The 21,916-nt window shown below is 35.6% G+C and overlaps 2 protein-coding genes across 3 annotated transcripts; one reads left to right on the top strand and one right to left on the bottom strand.

Moving 5' to 3' along the window:
* Window positions 1-221: 221 nt before the first annotated feature.
* LOC137391856 (AP-4 complex subunit epsilon-1-like) lies at window positions 222-5,629 on the top strand. The gene is made up of 5 exons (XM_068078399.1): window positions 222-245; window positions 1,634-2,321; window positions 2,424-2,574; window positions 3,922-5,175; window positions 5,416-5,629. Exons 2-5 carry the CDS (start codon window positions 1,686-1,688, stop codon window positions 5,562-5,564), a joined length of 2,190 nt encoding a protein of 729 aa, XP_067934500.1. The 5' UTR covers window positions 222-245; window positions 1,634-1,685; the 3' UTR covers window positions 5,565-5,629.
* Window positions 5,630-5,795: 166 nt separating this feature from the next.
* LOC137391855 (conserved oligomeric Golgi complex subunit 5-like) lies at window positions 5,796-19,987 on the bottom strand. Of its 2 annotated transcripts, XM_068078397.1 has the most exons (18): window positions 19,880-19,987; window positions 19,548-19,748; window positions 18,537-18,782; window positions 17,809-17,939; window positions 16,819-16,987; window positions 14,783-14,889; window positions 13,193-13,352; window positions 11,911-12,082; window positions 11,092-11,253; window positions 10,497-10,596; window positions 9,279-9,455; window positions 8,180-8,283; window positions 7,852-7,869; window positions 7,371-7,493; window positions 6,768-6,953; window positions 6,490-6,616; window positions 6,314-6,393; window positions 5,796-5,934 (listed from the first exon to the last, which is right to left on the bottom strand). In XM_068078397.1, exons 1-18 carry the CDS (start codon window positions 19,956-19,958, stop codon window positions 5,826-5,828), a joined length of 2,451 nt encoding a protein of 816 aa, XP_067934498.1. In that variant the 5' UTR covers window positions 19,959-19,987; the 3' UTR covers window positions 5,796-5,825. The 2 variants fall into 2 exon arrangements, with proteins under 2 accessions (XP_067934498.1, XP_067934499.1); XM_068078398.1 differs by lacking the exon at window positions 7,852-7,869.
* Window positions 19,988-21,916: the final 1,929 nt, after the last annotated feature.

Genomic DNA, 21,916 nt, shown 5'->3' with positions numbered 1-21,916 from the left:
GGGCATAAAAATACTTAGGCATTCACACGAGCATATCCTTGTTGGGGGAAAACACACAGTTTTGATGTGAAAGCTTGCCGGAAATGACGATGCTCTTGGGTTTCCAGTTTTTTTCTTTTGAATAGCTAGTTTCCTCAATATTAAAAAGGTCCCTGCAAGTTTTCGTATAAGCGAAAATATTGAATACGCTAGGGCTAAGACTTTCTGGTATTGTAACGAAGCAGCTACTACACAAGTGCTTTGAAGTGCGTAAATGGGGATGCAAACTTAAGTTATACTTGTAGCACATGCAAGACTTGCAGAAAACATTGCATTTATTTGTTTTGTTAAATTTTCATCAGACTCGACATATAGTATTTTGTTTTCACTTTACTGTTTGTCTGTTAAAAAATGAACAACTATTTCATCACAAATAATAATATAGGCTATGGCAGCAAGCTGTTGTGTTTCTTGAAACTTGGCCTAGCACAAATGATTTAAATTGAGGTGTATTTTTAAACAGAAGATGAAGAAATGCTGTATCGCAATCTCTCACTAAGATGTATTGAAAAGCGTTAAAAATGCTTATCGCTGCTATGATAAGGCCGTTATGATGGAGAAATCAGATATAACAAGGCGACAGAGAACGTGTTTTTATGATATTCTTTAATAAGAGACCAATATGAAGTCATATTGAAGTGTCACTGTGTTTTCTGTGATTATTTTTGTAGTCAGACAGGTTTAGCTAGAAATGAGTTACTTAAAAAGCTTGTAGATATTTTTATCATAAATTGTATGTGGTGTACAAAATAGCCTACTTACTCTTTAGGAGTTATTATCTATGTTACACTTTGCAGTTTCTTCTAGTAGTGTTTCTAGAAGAAACTGATATTTCTTTTACAAACGCTAGTAAAACTTCTGAGAACATCGGTTTGGGTTGGTTGTCTGTTTATGAAATATGGACATTGAACAGTTTTTTCTTATACAGTATTTGCATCTGTTTTGTTGCAACTTGTTTTGTTGTACTGTATAAAAATGAGAGCCTTAACAACAAACAAAACATTCCTCCATTCATGACATCACATGTGAAGCATTTTTGTTCTTGGTACTTGTGAAACACCAGACAATATTGGCAGGCAAAAAATCTTCCTGTCTAATTAAAAGCAGAATTACTTATCCTATCCAGGTAATTTCACAAGGTGACAAACATGGCAATGTTTTTCGAATGTGTTGATTTTTCAAGTAGCCACGATCAGTACTACAAGTTAAAGCCAAGTGTTTTCTCACAAATAGTGATTTGAAAGAAAGAAAACAACTCGGCTGCTATCTTTACTTTGGATGACTTTTTAATCAAAAAAAGGTTATCAACGCAAACAATCAACAATAAAAGATTTGCTTTGCTTCGGTTCAGATTTGAAATTTGGCATGTTTACAGCAAATTGAAGTTTTAAAGAAATTTTCAGTACAGCAAAATTTCACATCTTGAATGTAATTTGGTTGAACAACTTTCAAGGCGGACATTCTGCATATATATATTGTTAAACCACATAGTAGTCATTTATTGTAATTTCAATCCGCATAGCCGACGTGACCCTTACGATTATGTTTGATGTATTTAATCCATAATCACTGCAGTTGCAACATTTTGTTTTAGTGTTTAAATATCAGGACAACCATCTTGAGAAAGTTTGTCTTTAACAACACAAATGGATGGATTAATATCATCATTCAGTGGAATGTTCTCTAATCTGAGTACAACGCTCAACAACTCAGTTTCAGAGACCATGAACATACAAGATGATTTCTTACCACTTGATGCTTTTTATCAAGCTTATGTAGAGTGCAAATCTGCTCATGAGATTGCTGTATTCGTTAGTAATCACGTCAAATATCTCAAATGGCTGTTCAGCAGCGCTCGTCTCACTGCTGCTCAGGAATGTGTTGCTCTTCAGCACTGTCTGATTTGTAAATCTCATGGATTTCATGTCTCATTTGCTGTCATCCACGCTATACAACTGGCTCAAAGTTCTCAGGAGTGGCGGCATAAACACATAGCTTATCTAACCTGTTGTGAGCTCATGGATGAACATTCAGACATGGCCATATTAATGGTGGCAACACTTCAACAGGATTTACGAAGTAGACATGTTCCGACTATATGCTTAGCACTTTCAACGGCTGCTGCGATTGTTTCATCAGACCTGATACCATCTATAGATTATTTAGTGTGTGAAAAGCTCAATCACTTGACTCCAATGGTGCGACAGAAAGCTGTAATTTGCCTAGGAATATTTGTTAGAAGAAATGAGGAATTGCTACAAAATAAGCTACCATACTTTAGGGTGAGTCTGGTACCAACTTTTTATAGCTGCTGTATTAAAAATAATCCATGTGCTACTTCATTGTCAGCTGACTTGTTCGTAAATTACTCTTGATCTATTAAGGCTATGCTGAAGGATAAGGACCCCTCTGTCATGAGAGCAAGCTTAGAAGTTTTGAGTACTCTTTCTGCCGAGCACATCATGAAGATTTCTGCCATCTTCAAACCATTGTGCTTCATTCTGGACCAATTTCTCAATGCGCATGTGCCTAGAAGTAAGAGATAATTTTGTTACATTATTGACTTTCACTAAATTTGAATAACATATCCTCTTATTTATTGTACAGTGGACACCAGCTATACGCCATTAATTCATTTCGATGTTGGCATTGTAAGGCGAAAGTGTCATATAAAGAGGTATAGAAACCCAAAATAATTATCTAATGCAGGGATGTCAAACTCATTTGTACAAGGGGCCGAAATTCAAAACACTAGGTCACGGGCCGAATGAAAAAAATAATTATTGAACACAGTAAAACTAAATGTTTTTGGAACATAAATATGAATAAAAACATACAGAACTATCATTCTGAAACAGACTTAAACCTTAAATAAATCATATTTAATATTTTGCTCTCCTTAAAAATATTTCCTGTTAAAATTATATAGCATTGTCAGTAAACATATGCTTTGTTTCCTATTGGTTATTAAAAGCCCTGTTTTCAGAATCAACTTTTTTAACTGTGTAATATATTTTAATAGCTAGACTTAATTAATAAGAAAAGTACACGGCAAGGCAGCTGAAGAGTTGCATCTGTAGCCCAAACCCCGTATTGCTTCATATTGATGGGCCATGAATAATGATAATGTAAAATGATCTTGCGACCAGATATAATCACATAGTGGGATGGATTTGGCCAGCAGGCCGTGTGTTTGACACATGTGGTCTAATGCAAACACCCCCTGGTGAAAAACAACAAAATTTTGTATACGTAGTGTACCTTAGTAACTATAGTTATCTACAGTAACTTTAGTGGTTATGTTCTGCAATAAAATGTAACATTATTATGTACAGTACGTACCATATGTAGCTCTTACCTTCGAGAGAGACGTATAGCATAAACTTAAAAATTTTACTCAAATACATTTAGCTTATTATACATACACTTGAAGCTAAGGTTTAGTATGTATTTTACTAAACTAATCTGTATTTTTGTCATCGTCTCAATCTTTATTACCTGTTTCCGTTTTCCTTTTCACTATAACTTACAACAAATAATGCTGAACTGAGAGATAGTGAGCATCGCACCTCTTTCAGTCGTTGTGGGAGGGAACTTCGTCGAATAGCATCTCGGCATCTTCATTATTCAGACGTATTCAGTACACCGACTGCTAAATTTGAATTTCGAGAGACATTTTTATTAATGTTGCATGGCGAGAAAAATGCCGTATGGAGGGGACAAAAAACATCTTGCTACACATCGTAAGGCGGAAAAACTGTAAAATAGGGATGTCGTAACCCCTGGTGCACTGTATATGATATAAGCATCCTGTTTCTGATTGTCTAACAAATTAGGTTACGTTAATCTATGAGATGCAGGAGTAATAATTTATCATTTTAGAATTCATGAATAAAGACGTCTGTGGGCCGCACGTAGTAGTCAAGTTAGTTAAAGTTTTGCAAAAGCTGGATTACGACAAAGATGATCAAAAACAGAAGCTGACATTGTTAATGTTAGCTGCTATGGACAAGTATGACTCAATACAGAATATTCCAGCAGTAATGGTTATGAAAGAGTGCTGCACTTTACTGTTAAGCATTTCCTCTGATGCCAAACATCATACAAGGGTCGCTAATGTTGCACAACAGCTGCTCATCTCAAGTGTTCCAAATTTTCAGTACGTCGCTTTAGAAATATTTAGTGAGCTAATCAAAAAGGACAAACTTCAAATAAGCCGTCACCAAGGTTTGATAGTCCAAGCATTGGCATCAGCAGACTCAGTTATAGCTGACAAGTCTGTCTTCTTAATAATAAAGCTGGCGAATGCTGAAAACGTACAATCTGTATATGAGTTATACGCAAAGGTATGCAAAGCTAACGAGGGCGCCTCAAAAGCTATGAGGTTTGGAGGCCACATTCTCACCTCTTGTGCTTTGCGTGATTTAGAAACAGCATGGTTCACTAGTAAACTATTGGAACTTCTTGCAAATGATCAAGGGTCCGAGTCTCATTCTGAAGATTCCTTGCTAAATGTGGTCCTTCGGTACATATCAGCTGAAGATTCTACAGAATCAGCGGTGGATCTTTATCAGTGTCTCGACAGACTGGTCACGCAAGAAGAAGCTTCTTGTCTCGATGTCTTCACAATCATGCTCTGGCTCATTCATGTACATAAAACAGCATTCAGTGACCGTGACAGTCATATTTTCTCTTTGATTAGATCGAGCTGTCGGCGAGCCAAAAGGCCTTGTAACAACATTTTAACCTTTTTATCTACTGTTCGGGCTTTGCTTGTCACCTCTACAGTATCAATTGAAGATGATGATGTCAGAGCATTGAAAGAACTTTCTACATCATCTAGCGATGAAGCAGCTTGCTATATTTATCTCCAAGATATTGAGCACATTATGACAAGTTCATTTCGTCCAAAACTTTACGAGAGTAAAGATCTGAGGGAAGTTTGTAGAAATGACTTGGAGCAATACATGAAGCGTAAGATTCAAGCTAAGCAATGCAGAGCTGATCTCTCCATGTCCTTATGTAAAGAAAAAGCACCGATACAATTTCAACCTGAATCTGACACACGAGTGACATCATCTTCACATGAAGCGACCTTGTTACTGGGGAAGTCAAAGCGCGTCTGGACAGCTGCAGGTATTGGTTTTGTAGATATATCTTTGCAAAACTGTTTAAATATCAAAACAATCAAGTTTTTTGCAGTCATCTGATGTTAGTTACCGGTATTAAAATAAGCTGTCTTGACATGTATACGTGTATCAAACAGGACATTGCATTTTATTGGTGGTTGAGGTTAGCTGTTTATTGGGTTTTTAAAGCTAAGAAGATTCATTCTCTTATAAAAATCCACCAACTTTGATATTCTTGTACTGCCAGGTCGAGTGGAAAGCAATGGAGATGAAGTTGATGAACAAAGTAAGTCCGTTGATGAGGCTGCCCCAGTAGAATTGACGGTGGAACCTGATGACACTTCTACGGAAACTCTAGCTAATCATATTTTTTTATCACTGAAGCATAAAGATTAGCAATTTTTGTTTTTTGCATTTCTATAGATGCTAGATATTAGAATAGAGTGTTAGAAAGATATTAGAATAGCTAAGTCTCTGTAAATTTTATTAATAATTGGCGTATTAAATAAAAACAAACTACAGTGTGTCCATAAAATTATTATTGTTACATTGGGCACATCTGGTCTCATAAATGTCCTTGTACATTTTTGAACAAAAATTGACTTGCTGCTAATAGTATGGAAATAAATAGAACAGGTTAAATTTATTGCATTAGATTTATCCATCAAGCCCCTTGTGGAGTAGTTGTAGCATGGCTGGGTACACTGAAGCATACTCAGTCATTCCTTCTGCAGTAACTGACTTGGCGTAGGCTTCTAGTGCGCCTCTAAAACAGTGCACAATAGAATGTAACTCTTATTTTTTACATTCTAAAAGACTTAACATTTTAGCACAGCAGTGTCCGTGTCAAAAACATTTTGTCAAAAAATAAAGACAACATTTTGATTAAAATACCTCGCGAGTACTATCAATCAAATCCACTTTTTTTGACCCTATTTTTTTAACCATGTGTTTTTTTATAAATGACATATTTTTTTATTTTGTGTAGTAGATTTGCTTCATTTTATTGGTGTTTAAATCAATACAAATCCACCTCCACTAATATCTATGGCATGGGCATGTAATGTCATTTAAATCGACAAGCATAGGCATGTAATCATGTCATTCAATTTCTTCTTTTATGAGCACATAAGAAAACAACCTACTTGATGAGCACAAGCCGGTCATTCTCTGTTGGATGATTTTCCAGCCAGTGGGTGTATCGGCTGAGAGACCAGTTAGCCACCTAAAATACCTCAGAAAATCTAATGGCATCTACAAGATCCAAACAAATCAAAACTGCAAGGTGTAAAACGCTATTTTTGATAGTCAAATGGCTCACTTGATGGGGTGAAAGAAGTTGTTCCGGAGCCCTGGTAAAAAGGTAGTGCAAAACTGTGCTAATAGGAATGACATCACCAATTGCAGGGCTCTGTAGGATGTGCTCTGTCGATTGGAATAAGAGCGGCCTGCAGCACACATATCTTAATTAAGACACGACACATCTCTAAAATTTTTTAGTTATTATACATAGTAAAAAATGGTCATCCCATTATGGAAAAGATTAAATAACTATGTAAATGTTTGTGATCATCATTCCTAGGCCTACAGGAGTACAACCTGAAAGCACGAATGAGTTTGTAGGATTTGCCGAGATCACCAACTCGCTTGCAGAGAGGATGAACAGCCAACTCCATCTGTGCAAAATCTGCCGCAAGTCTCATTTTTCCTCCATCACCGAGAGGCCGTATGAGGCTTGCATGTCTCACGAACAGCTCGATCCCATTGCACACAAAAGGCTGAATGCTGCCAAGTAATCGATAAACTTGAAATAAAGTTCTAAGGTTACAAAACATTGCAAAGAGAAAATGATCGGTAATAATGTTTGCAAATGAGCCAAAAATAGTAGTTTTTCTTTTCAAGTTATGTTCATTGTTACAGGAAAAATAATGGAAAATTATGTGGAATAAAGTTTGATTGACAATGGAATCCATGAAAAGGTTGTGCAAACTAAAATATACATGCAGCTATAATATTGTGAAACAATGGACATATCACAAACTGTTCCATTGTATTATTTGTAAGAGATGTTAGCATCATGATGCATACAGTATGTACAATAGATACAGTACAATCTGGTAGACACTACCATTGAGCTAATTTCATGAATAGCCAAACTAAACAGCCTCCTCTCTAATGTACAAATGTTTATACTGTACTGACCATTCCATGACAAAGTCTGTGCACTCAAATAATGAAATATACTCATTCTGTACTCGGGCCAGAAAGGACTGAAGCTCTCTCATATATAATGAACACTGCGATTCATTCTGGGAAGCCACAGCGCTAGACAGAACAAAAAAAAGCAGTGTACCTAGAATAAGCACCAAGTCATAAATTTTCAATATTTGTGAGTGTAACTCAAGCACATTGCAGTTATCGCCCGCAGAGCAAATAAAACATTTAATTTGCTGAATTTAAGAACAACAACAATCAAGTTATGGAAAGCACAGTCTCACTATCATCTCCCTTTATTAAAGGACACAAATCTATATTAGATACAGATGTTCTACACTGACGTGACTTCTTAGTCGTCTTCCAATATAGTTATGTAAATGAAAAGCCTTGCGTTACAAACACTGGCATGAAAGTGGATTAATGGTGAAAGAGAAGTAATCAGCACATCAGAAAACATGTGCCTTACCTTTTCTTATCAACACAACTGAAAACAGACATACAATACACTGAATAAACAGATACTACAAAGCAGTACAGAAAATCTTATCACATGTTAAATACTAAAATATACTTTGCAATGGCAAGGATACTTGATTGTCGCAAGGGGCGAGATCTTTTTTAGTGCTTGCCTTTTTGCATGCCTTAAATGATGCAGTCAGTAAAAAATCCAATATAGGAAACTGTTTAGACGTAGCAGACAATGATTTCATCTAAAAATGATTAAACATTCTATACAACATCTGAGTTAGTTGCAATGATGACCAAACTAGAAGTTTTCTGCTTATTTGTAATACCTTGAAAAGTCTTCCTGATGCATGGTGAGAATTATGGCCTCCATCGAATCTTTTATTGAATTAAAAAGAGGTTGAACTGCGTTCCTCATAAGTGTGGCCAGAGCCTGTCAAAATATTGTATCAGATATAAGAATGCTTTTTATGACTACAAATCTATTCCACTACCATTTCACCTACTCTATAATCTTTAAAAATCGATTTAACTTGAACCAGCTACAATTGATTTGTCAAACAGTAATCATTTCTGCTTGAAAACCATCAGTTGCTGTATGAGAGGCTTGAACAGAAAACACTTACCTATGGTTAACTAAGCGAAGTGATAGGGTCACAATAAAATATTTAGTGGTACCTGAAAATTTCTCAAGAACATTTTAGAATGTGATTCACCTTAATCAAAGTGGTATTTGTAGTGACACCATTCCCAATAGTTTCACCATTTTCTATGTTTCACGGATTGGATTTCAGTAGCATTTTTCAACGCATGAAAATACATAAAACAACAAAGACTTGGCCATATCGAAGAAAACATCATTTGCTCCTGGTATTAATTTGGAAGGTTTCCTATAAAAACCCATGAAAAACAAAAAAGATAATTTTTAAAAATTGCAATTGTAATAAGTTTACTCACAATCATTCATCTCAGCTTGTTATCACACAATTTCATTCCGTGATATGAATTTTTCACCAAAAGCACATAAAAACTGAACGATATCAAATTTTTACAAGGAAATCTTCCAAAAATTATCTCTAAATCAATAACAATAAACAATTGGAATATGTTCATCAGCCTAGTTTGGTTTCAACATTGAAACCAACCAGAATTTATAAACGTAGTCACAATCTTCTTTGCTCGTGTAGAAATGCACTTCTAATCACATCTTTGAAATCAAAATAATATGAATTATATTTTTTGACATTGAAAAACACCATGTATCCACGCAAAATCCTTTTAATGCAATGACCATGCCCTTACCTTGCTAACAGCAGGTCAACATGTGCTTCCTTTTCCGATTTGATTCTTGTATAAAGAATGTAATTGTTTGTAAAATGTCGGCGCTATGCAAAGTGCAAAACTATTCTGCAATAACACCAACGTTACCTCAACACTATCTATGATCATCTGAAGGCAGTTGGGATTGTAGTCATTTGTTAGACTTTCCAGTAGTCTTAGCATGGCATTTTGTAGATAAAATAAACTATTAACCACTGATGAGTTGCGCTTCTGGCCTGCAGTGGCTGGTTCTATCACTTGACTGGCTTCACCATCGGTGCTAAGCTAAAAATGTAACAATTTTTGTTAGCCAAACACTGTCAAGAGCATTCAACTAAACATTAAACTGTTTCCCTAACGAATGAACCGCAATATAACAAAAAACTTTCCGTTAACTAAGTACTAACTAGTACCTTTAGTTGGAGCTGATCAACACATTACATTTTATCAACCTAATATCTTACTAAGACAAGATGAACAAAAATAACAGGAAACCTTCTGATTACAAAATAAACAACTCATATGCTCAGCAGTGTCCCATCCTAAATTAAACACAAAAAAATATTTTTACCTCAAACCAAGTGACAGACAAGGAACTACTCATGCCAGATTTTGGCTTGGACCTCATATATGACCTAAAAATTGTTCCTTACATGGTTTTCTTTTTACCGTTTATTTTACTAAGTGTAGTATAGAAAACGCCTTCAAATTATACATGAAAAGCGTTATTACTAATGATCAATAAAACCAAAAATATTAGGATAATAGAGAAATAAAGTTAAGATAAAATCAAAACCCAAATGACTATAACAAAAGTACTAACACCCCTGCCGTTGTTGTTCCTTTACGAAAAATAGAACTAACTTTGAATAGACTCTACTTACTACATAATCTATTTAAGCCATGCATATTGCACATCATTGGAAAGCCGAGTATCGAATCTTTTTAATGGGATTAAAGCTTATAACAATAAAACCATTTTCACTGTGGAATTGGCCTCAGAGGTTGACGCCAAACGTTTCTCCAAAAAAATTGGAGAAAAATTTAGAATTTAAAATGCCCTCAGAGACTGCTGGGATAGTTTTTGTTTTAGATAAATTTTATGAGGATAAAAATTCTTCCAAGGAATCATTTGATATGTATATATTGTCTGATCTGGGTAGCGCAGAGTGGTGGTAAAAGAGCAAAAACTTAATGTCTCAAAATGATGAGAGGTGTTAATATTTTTGGCCACAACTGTATGGTTGCATGATAGTTCACATGCAAAGACTAAAGAAGTACACCCCAACTTGAGTCTATTTGAATTGGCACTCTCCACGCACTTACCAGTTGCTCACATTTGACAGCAAACATCTGGACAGTCTTGGTAACATTCTTTGACACAGCGTGGGCCAACTTATCATCAAAACTCGCTACTTGCAGCTCACTGTGAACAAAAATATGTATTTAAAATAGAATAATAATTTTAACCAAGATTATGTAACCAAGCCATGTACCTATATGTTATTATATATGGTCACATATAATATAAACATACATAATAACGATACGATATTAGTTATTATGTATGGTTATATATATGTAACCATATATACTCATATTATATTAATGAGTATCTATAATATAACCATATATGATAACATAATAATAGCAAATAATGAGTCTTCATATAAAAAATAACAAATAAATGTAATAATATTGATGTAATAATAGTAATTGTATAACAGTTATGTAATGGACCTAGTCAATCATAGAGCTATTTCAGAGGTGACTTTAATATAAAAGGTTCAATATTATAAATTTAATACACGAGAGCTTTGTGGTGACACATAGCTAAGGTCAGAAGTAACTACACTGACACCGAAGGTAACTATAAAAATACAGAACTTGATGTGAAATAAGTGCAGTATAGGATGGGCACCTAGATATTGTCTTCACAATGCCGCCAATCTCTTCATCACTAGGAATAGATACGGATCCTTGAGGAAAGACGAGGTTTATTGGATCGAAGAGCCGTGAGAGAGAGCGAGAAAGATAGGCATTGTTAAAAGAGGAAACCGCCTCTCTTAAGAGTTTCTCAGCACTAAAAATAGCAACATAGATTTAACAAACTGATTCACAATAAATGATGAGCTTCCTACTGCAAACTGATCAGGAGACAAAACCAGTACGTGCTCACGATTAATGAATTTCAATAAAGCTGCGCTTCAAATATAATACAAACTAGATGATATTTTGGCCAAAAAGACAAATTTCATAAGTTGAACTTTGTTTTCATCATTGACCAGATGAACAGCACTTCAACAGTCGATGCTCTCTACAACTTTCTTAGTACGAGTAGCTACTTTTGGACAGGAATGCAAGTTCCCATTATCTTCATTTTTCATTGGCTGAGCTTCAGCAGTTAATTTCATTTGTCCTACACAATAATCATTTTGCCTCTGTTTCATCGCAACTGACTGTAATATGCAATATATTCTTTTATGAAACACAGAAATAAAGGTTGTAACAACAATCTACATAACAACAAACAATAAGATACGCTTGTTGACCAAAATGTAAAAACTCAATTGGACCAACGATTGGATGTTTGTGAAAAGCTTGCTGAACCAACACAAATAAACTGCAGCTACAATATGAGCCACTAAAGCATGACTCCACTGTTAAATTGTGTATATGGTTCTGAGCTACAGATCATAAACAGAGGCTAACCCAACTACATGTTTATAATGAGCCTTACTCAAACACATGAGACGTTAGTTCTTCTACAGCGCTGCCATCTAGAGCCATAACCAGAGGAGCATCAGCAGACGAAGCTGAGATGGCCTGGTTCAGACGACTCCACAAGTCACTTAGGAGCCTCAGCAGTTTGGGAAATTCACTCTCCAAGGCTTGTTTCACCAAATTGGACTCTAAATGTAATAATACAGATGCATACATTCTGACAGCGGGTGGTTGGGTAGGGCGCTCATAGCTATTAGTAGAAAAGGTTAACAGTTTTAGGTAATTGATTATCTTTCGCAAACTGAAACATAACGGGCTTGGAAATATATTGAGTAACATTAAAACAACACTTTCACTTGTTGACTAGGCTGACCTAGTGTTGACTAGGCCGAAATCACTTGTCTTTCAACTTACAGTACAACATGCATTTCATTTGTATCAACACAATGCGTGCCTCTACTGGTCTATCGCTGGATTAGTTATTGAAGTTCTATTTATTCCAAAAGCTTTACACATCTATTTCAGGTTTTTAATATGCGACTTAATGGTTGATGAAAACTTCTCAATCAAAGGTAATAGCTGTTTAAACTATTTCACTATTGTGAAATTATCCTTCAACTAGTTTACTATAAAGTGAGATCATTGTAGGACAAGGAGTTCACTTTACTCAGCTGGGGATCAGCACAGTAAAATGAAATCGTTAAGTGAATATTTTATTAAAAATGAGATTCGAACACAAGTATTTTTCAATTCTTATGACCAAGTTATCTCTTAGGGGTGTAGCATCACGGTAATTAAGGTAGCATGGGATGGCATAAAGTAAACCACTTGTTACCAAAATTATGGTATAGTTATACTCTGGTTTATAAAAATCTAACCCCTAATTTTTGTATGCTGAAGGGTCATAACTGACTCGGGATGCTATATGGTACACACACTAATATAATTATTAGCTAAATTGAATATTAACCAATATCCATGAGTGTCTATTTCCCAAAAAACAAACTTACGCTTTTGTAAACAAAACTACAGCGGAGTGAGTGAAGCTGTGAGTACGCATATCTTTGATTTACATGTGGTTTTGTACTAAAAAATAACTTGTTTCGTTATAGTTCATTTTCTAAAATACTAACAAAATATTTCACAAACAATATGACGGCTTCCACACTTTGCAAGCTTTCATTTTATACATATATTCCTGTATAGAAATTCCCGAAATTGAATAATTTCAAAAGAATACCAACAATGTTGAAAACACGCGTGAATGCAAGTAACTATGATTCGAAAAAGTAACTCACTGCCTGCTGCACTAGTCAATTTGGACTTGAGTGCAGAAGTGAGATTCTTCCAATGCCTGTTCATGAGGTCAGCGTCAGCGTCCTTGGAATACTCGCTGATGAAGCAGACCTGTGTCACAGGATCCCTCTTTTTGGAGAGAACCCGGTGCAGATGGTGTACCTGATTATACAGATGGTGATCAAGCTTGTAATCACATTTCCACATATTTTACACAGCAGAGTAAGACACGGTGAATCTTTTGATACCAAATACCTGTAATGTGAATTTTGTTGCAAGTCAACCTTGAAGCCTGGTTCCCATATCGATTGCGAGACTCCGGCGGTAACTTGCGCAGCAAAACGCTTGCGACGCTAGGCTCGGCAGTATCTGTTCACATATAAGCTGCATCACTAAACACAATCGCGGAATCAAATTAAATGTTCGCTAGCCATGCCGTATTTATAATGATGATCTTTACCCGTACAGTGCATTTCGGGAAGGTTTTGCCTGCGGCCTTTTGCAAAATTTGAACAGCGCTAAACTATTGCGATGCCGCCAGCAACTACCGGCAGTCCTCGGGGCGTAGGTTCCCATTTCACCGCTAATAACCTGCGGTGCTGTCGCCGGTGCTTTGCGACGTATATGGGAACCAGGCTTTAATGAGCATCGCACAATCATTTTTCTTATTGCTGGTTTAAAGTTATAATAACAGTTCTTCTTATAGTTCTTTACGGTTCTACCCTAAGTCACTCAAATTCGTTGGGTAAAGAATCTTAGCCAATTGAAAATGAATTTTCTTTGCAAAGATTTTTTTATTACCCGTGCAACGCCAAGCATTCATCTAGTTTATATATATAATGTAAATATTAGTGTTCGTCGTTCGGATGCCCAGTTATAGCAATAAAGTTTTAGGAACGAAACATCCGCATGACACTGGAATGGAACTTGGAACCTCTAGTTCTCCAGGTAGATGTACTACCCACTACGCTACGCATCCAATTGGCAGTACCGATTGGCAGTACCGATTGGCAGTACCGATTGACAGTACCGACTGGCAGTACCGATTGGCAATACCGATTGGCAATACCGATTGGCAATACCGATTGGCAATACCGATTGGCAATACCGATTGGCAATACCGATTGGCAATACCGATTGGCAATACCGATTGGCAATACCGATTGGCAATACCGATTGGCAATACCGATTGGCAATACCGATTGGCAATACCGATTGGCAATACCGATTGGCAATACCGATTGGCAATACCGATTGGCAATACCGATTGGCAACACCAATTGGCAACACCAATTAAAAATTGTGCATATACTTATGCAGCGCTTTCAAAAATACAAGCATAACCAATGGGTGTAACATCCAGCTGGCTTCACAGCTTTTAGTATAGTGAAGATTTAGACTAGCTTAAGTTGCTAGCCTAAATTACTAGCTTAAGTTATTCAAATTCATTGGGTAATTATGTTATTAGAAGTCATATATATAACTTAGCATACTTTACATGTAACATCGTATACCTTATACATAACATAATTCCTCTAAACAGATTTAAACTAGATGTCATTTACAGGCATGATAGGAGGCAGCATACATACTTGAGAGCATGAGGAGTAAATGGAGTCCATTAGTTTCTCCATGGCTGTCCACAGATTTGCTCTGAACAAGGCAGAGTTAACAGGAAGATTCACTCTTCCTGGTCCACCTGTTGAGTGAAGTAATAAACGATGGTGTAGATAGATGAGATAATAGAATCATACCTTTGCATTAATAGTGCGACTTATTATTATGGTCTGGGAACTCAACACTCTACATAATATTTACTATAATAAGAACCATCTTCGTTCATAAAGTGCTTCGCACAGAAATCAAACTCACACTTTCGGCTTAGCGGACAGGCACACTACCAACTCCACCACTCGATCACCTTGCCACATCATGGAATAATGCATGCATATAGTACACATGGTATTCTCTCACGGCGCACAGGACTACCAGCGTACTAGTCCTTATATATTATGGGCTGTTTCAATCCTCCATAATAATGTCTATCAAAAATAACTGTTGCTTGGACAGAACCATTACTCATGAACCTACCGCTGTTAGAGTATGTGTAATGACCATGCATGCTGACTCCTTAGTTTGTATATTATGGTGATCATAAGTAGAGGTTTGACTATGATGTAAAATATGAGCAAATACAATCAAACTTCTATTTTTTGTGAAGTTTTTGTAGGTTTTTAGGCTATGACACAAGTTAAACCAATTACAGTCATACTTCGACTTACGAGCTTAATGCGTTCCGAGACTGAGCTCGTATGTCAATTTAATCGCATGTTGGTGCAATTTATTTATATATAGAACAAAAATAAATATATATTGATTGGTTTCCATACTCTAAAAAATGCAAACAAAACACTCAAAACAAGATATTGTAACAGAAAGAACATGTTGGTTATTGTCCTAACGTACCACATGCTTTCAAAAAGCAACAAATAAAAAAGAGTGCAAGGAAATGTGATTAATTAAAATGTAAAATTAAATACATACAATAGCAGTTAACGCTAGCATTTGCCAGGAAGGGAGATATAAGTTATCTTTCATTACAACAGTTGACTTTGATAAATTTGAATTTTATCAAAGTGTTAAAAGACAAACTTAGAAGCAAACCTAAAAGCAAACTTTCATTTTTAACTTAACGTAATTAAAATTTCTTCGGCGTTCATAGTTAGAAGTTTCTCGCTGGTTAGCTAATTTTTCCTCTGTTTCGCTTTCACGACTAGCCGACCGTTTTAAGATAAACCTATCTAAGGACGTTTGCCTTTGTCGCCCTTTCAACATGTTGCGATTAGGACGAACACAGGTGTCGTCACAAAAGGTTAATGCACGACCACTAGCCAACTTGTCCGAATGTCTCTTTTACAGTTTTGATAGATAGTCTTTTCACATAGCATCGTTTCAGTTACGCTGTCACTGGCCAATTGTTTGTCCAATGCCATCAGCGGTCGTGAAGATCGCTGCGCCGTTTAGAAACTATGGTTAGTCCTTTTGCAAACTAAATGCCCTGAATATAATCCTTCTGTTTGAAAATTGTGGATGTATTTCTGTCATATTGCTTAGCTAGCTCAATCACTCATACACATTTTGTATATTTTTCAATAATTTTCCTTTTAAATATCAATTGTTATCATTTGCTTTTTCTTTGTATTATCATTCATTTTACAGGCAAAATTTCGGTCTACGCACAGTACGTTTAATTCACATAATTCTGCACAGAAAATCGCGCACAAAAAACACGGTACAAAAGTATAACCTGAGCAGTTGAAAAATACAGAGTGATGCTGTTCTCATAAAACACCTCGGGCATACTTGGCAACTGACTCAAGTGCTCGTATCTCAAACATGGCTCATATGTTAGTGCTAAAACTTGCTTGAAAGCTGGCTCGTATCTCAAGTTTCTCGGACGTTGGAGCACTCGTAAGTTGAAGTATTACTGTATAATGTGTGGAAAAGCTTAATCCAACATGTGATTTCAACATACTATTTTGGCTAAAAAAACAAGTCAATCTCCAATCAAACAGACACCTGTATTCCACATCATTCAAACCCTAACAGTAAAGAGAAACAGACATACTAGACTTGACAGTAGAGTCATTATTTCCAGCCAAAGCTTGCTGGTCGACAGTCTTGTCAATCATCTTCTCTATCCTCTCTCTGCACTCATCCAGTATGCCATCAACTGTGACCTTGAGTAGGTTGAGGTTGTAAAACACCTGCAGTGCAGTGCCAACCTGATTCTGATTCTATAAATACCAAGAGACAAAGTATATCATGAAGCAGATATCGAAAATGGGTAAATGTTTAAATACAGTCAAAGCTTCACTTAGGATAGATTCAACGTACAAGCTTTCTAACGTCTACGGAGCTAATATTTTAAGATGAAAACTTTCAGCCCATAAAAATTCAATCAACCTGTTTATTCAGGAACACATTAATCTTAACAAATTTGCTCTATGTAGAGCGTTCCTCTAGGAAGTCTTCATAGAAATCGATAAACTGCAGGGTAAGCAAATAATTGACTCACCACCTAAAAAATTTCAACAATTGCGATTGTTTTTGATGTTTGAAATTAGCCGATTGCCAGGATGTTTCAAGATTAGAATCGCCAAAACTTGATTGCGGGTAAAATACTCTGAAGAAAAATACGTGGAAAATGATGTCACAAGTTGTTATCGTTGCTATAGTTGATATCGGCTATAACATTTAAGTCGCAGCATTACGCTTCTCTATTCCGCAGGTCTCTATGCAACTACAGACATCATAATCGTACATTCAATTGAATAATTTTGAAGGTGAAGTCAATGAAAAACTTTCAATTGATTATTCATCTCAAATGTTTATTTAAATTTTGCAGAATACAATGATTTCACTGCTATACATAGCCATTACACTATTCACCAAGGGCTACTCATAAGTTTTCATTGTCTAAGCAAACAACAATGTAGTCTTATGGAGATATTGGCTCAAACATATGACATGTTTTACCATACACAGTAGGTCTCAGAATGGATTAGATTCGTGTGACAGTGATGATGAGCAATGCTTACTGATGACCGATACTTACTAAATTGGCCATTCCTGAGTAGAGCATCTTCTGCGCCTGGGACTCGACTTCTAACCTCGCTTGTGAGATGGTCCTCCTATCATGCTCAAGGACTTCAATGCCAGACAAGTCAACTCCTTCTGAGAGAGAACCTAGAAGTAAATAAGCTCACCAACTAGTAACTAAATAAAACCAGCAAAGCTTGGGTAGAGACTGACGACTTGCTACCACTCCATCTAAAATAAGTAGATATTGTAAGGATTTGTTGAGTTACATAAAAGTGGGTCTATGTAAAATAATGATAATTAAAAAACAAGGATGAACCTTACAAAACAGCAACCATTAAAGGCAGCATTTTTGTGAGAGAGAGAGAACCAGCTAATGATGCTTTCATATTTTCAACATCAGACTATACTGTATCCGGCAATTGCTCTCACTTGAGAGTAATGTACCACAGCAAAGAAACTAAAGATCGTAGCCTCTAATAGGTTAGAAAAACATACTTCTAAAAAGAAAATGTACCAAACCATAATATTTGTTTTACTCAAGTAATTACATTACAAAGCTTAACAAGAAATATTCACTAATAGTGTTCCAAGTCAGCAGAAATGCCAGACCAAATTAATTTAAAAATACTGTTGCACACACTTAAAAAGCAGTCTTTCTTTCACATGCTCACACAAACCATAAATAAGCAGTTTGCAACCAGAGGCTAGCTCAGTGTAAAGAAGTTTAAGAATGTGACTCACGAAGTTCACTCAGGCTCTGCGCTGTCTTAGTGATCTCCCTGACCCCTCCCTGCTGCTGCACTTTAAGTCTTTTGGTGAGATAAAGAATTCTGATGACACGCCGGAGAATATCACACGTTTCCTGCAGTCTTGTAAGCTGCTTCATCCTCATTGTGATCCTATTGAAAGGATCCGTCACTTTCCCACGTATTCGCTCAGTTGTACTCAACAGGGACTGGATACGTGCGTGCATCATCTGTAGCACTCCTGTCATGAACATCCATGACATACATGTAGATTAAATATCAACACTTTTCAGTATCTTTGGTGAATCTCATAAGGGAATCGAAAGTTGGTTTTAAAAACAGTTTTAAAACCTTTTTAGACATCACATTACAAGCACATAAAATAAAACTTGTCACTCTTTAAGATACGACTATAAAGATAACAGCTAGTTCAAGTCATAATTAGATGAAATAATTGCTTATTGATCTGATTGTAATACAAAAATTGCAGTGCTAATATTTTTAGATGAAAACTTTCAGCCTATAAAAATTCAATCAACTGGTCTATCTAGTTTTTATACTAGTATTACCAAATTTTCACTCGAGCATCTCTAAGAGGTCTTAATAAGAAATTGATATACTTCAGAGTCAAATATCCCCACATAAGGTAGACTCTGTTACTCTAGAAATCAAAAAGCAACTTAAACAATCTCTTGAATGATTTAGTCACAATCAAGGCATAGAGCAAATAGTCCGAGTTGAACGATCTTTTCTTAAGGAGTATTTTTTTATCCAGACAATTCATGAGATGCCAGAAGTATTTTGAAGGGTCACTCAATTCTAGTACTAGATCTGATGTCCAAACAGGTCTATGATTTGACAATCAACTTCTCACAACATGGCAATCATAATAACGCCAGCATGACTTAATTATGTGATTTATATCCTTATAATAACATACTTTTAATAAAAACACTCCCCAAAGTGGGTTAACAACGCATTATATAACAAGAATGCTTTAACATACCCTCTAATGTTTCGACACCTGAAGCTTGCGAGAGCAGGTTGTCATGATGAGCGACCACTTGAGAATGGAGCTCTTTGTTCAACAGCAAAATACCTTCTGATATCTTTGCTAGCTGACTGGAAATGGTTACACCACTCTGGAGCACATTGTTAGCGTGTTCCTTAACATCAAAGTCATGAGACAGAAATCTTTCTGTGGAACCTTTAATAGATTATTAAAAAACATAAAATAGATTTAATTAATTTAAAAGATTATTGGAGAACATAAAATGACTTAGATGACTGATGAAACAGACTTAAACAGTGAGATAAAACTGTAATTAATTTGAATACCTGTTAAATCCAAATCGTTTAACCAATCTCTGACATCCAAAACATCTGTAAATGAGGATGTATTACTGGTGGCAGTCATCCTTTACGTAAGTACTATGAAGCTACAACAAAACCAAAGTTAGTTCTTAAACTAAACCGTAAAGTAAAGAACAAAACTAGCTACCAGAACACGTACTGCCACAACATAATCATAGAAGCATCACATGAAGATTTCACTGCAGGACTGATTCACAAACCAATGATAAAGCAAAGATTCACTCCTAAAGCAACTAAAATAACAACTTGAAGATTTAAGGCATTGTAGCAGACATTCAACATTAAACTTCTTGTTTTTGAATAAAATTCTTTCCCAATACAACTAATGACACCAGTACTAAGGATATTATGGCATCAATAGATTTTGTAATGATTAATGATGCATTAATAAAAAATCTTTACTTAAATGTGCTGACAATATACTTAGTAAAGTAGTACTCATGCACAAAAATATTACATATAGTTGCTTGTTTCTGTATTACAAGGTTTTGCAAGTTTTTACCAACATAAATTTTGGCAAATCGTAATTTAAAGTTGGTTTTTGTTTACAAATCATTACAAGATTTTTACAATATTATATTCTATCAACAGTTGCTTGTTGCAATGACCCAATGTTCAATGTTGCAGACAAGCTTTTATTAAATTTGTAGCTGATGGCCAGCATAGCAAAACAGCTTTGTATGTTTATGAGGTGACAGACGTTAAAGTATTTTTCAAAAAACTAGAACATGGAAGTGCAGTACGTAATCTAAATGAGATATGGATGTTGCAAAAATTCTCTAATCCACTAGACTAAAATTTGAAATGGGACTAGAGCATGCATTTCTGCTAGCTCATTGTTGGTCAGATCCTAAGCTTTAAAAACATAATTAATCAGAGCAAGATACTGTTACATTTCATAGCTATTTCTTAAACACAAATGTATTTTTATGGAAAACTGCTACAAAATGGAAGACTAACTAATGGGAAAGGCTAACTAATGGGAAAGACTATGCATGAGCAGTAAAACTGAGCAAGCATCAGACAAGCAACAATCTTCTAATAAACAACAATTCAAATACACGTAATATAAGTAATATATTATTCAATTATATAGAATTCAAAGAAGAGATTATTTTAATAGTTACTAAATTAAAATACAAAGATACATAGACGTGCCAATTTATAAAACTCATTAAAGCCACACTGACTAAACGTAAAAACAGATCAACCCAAATCTTAAAAAACTTCAAAATTAATTTTCTTAAATTCTGGACTGTAAATTATTTAGCAAGTACGCATTCAGAATTATGGTGCACTTGTAACTATCTTCGTGTGCAGCTGCGACTTTTAAGCAATTAAGTCCGATTTTACACGCAATAAATGTTTGTGTTACTGCCTGCAAAGAGAGCAGTTTGGCGCCAGACTAGCCTTCGAGCTTCCATGTTTCGAGACCATTTTAATAAAGCGCTGCAAGTTTTGTACGATAACTTTATAGCTATGCAAAATCTTGAGGGATTGGCCAAACTTTCGACGTCAGTGTAGCGCAAAATGCAACTTATCAGGTAGAATATTTACTGTATTACAACGAAATCTTAGCCTGCCTAGCTGATTATGTTCTTGGTCTGCAAAAGATGCTTTTTCCATAGAGATGACGGTCTACATTAGTTTTTTTTAAATAGCAGTGTTGTTACAGTCTTCTAATTTGTTTTGGTACATACGTATTATTAACACAATGCACTTTTGTGGCTTTTACCAACCTATCACTTCAATTCATTACTTCAAATGAAAGAGAAATTTTGAGCAATTTGTTGTATGAATCTTCATGAAGGCTGTATTATTTTTTATTTCTTGGTTTCAACTCGTATCTGCCAACACTCACGCATTGGGCGTGAGACTCACGCAATCATCCCAAAAAAAAATGTAAAAGCGTGAGATTTTTGCCCCAATTTCCACAATTTTATATATACTATCATTGGTACATCAATTGCCCCAAAACCAAATCTCAAGCATTGCCCCACT

The sequence above is a fragment of the Watersipora subatra genome, chromosome 3, assembly GCF_963576615.1.
Source record: "Watersipora subatra chromosome 3, tzWatSuba1.1, whole genome shotgun sequence".
NCBI lineage: Eukaryota > Metazoa > Bryozoa > Gymnolaemata > Cheilostomatida > Watersiporidae > Watersipora > Watersipora subatra.
This window is presented reverse-complemented; position numbering and strand designations above follow the sequence as displayed.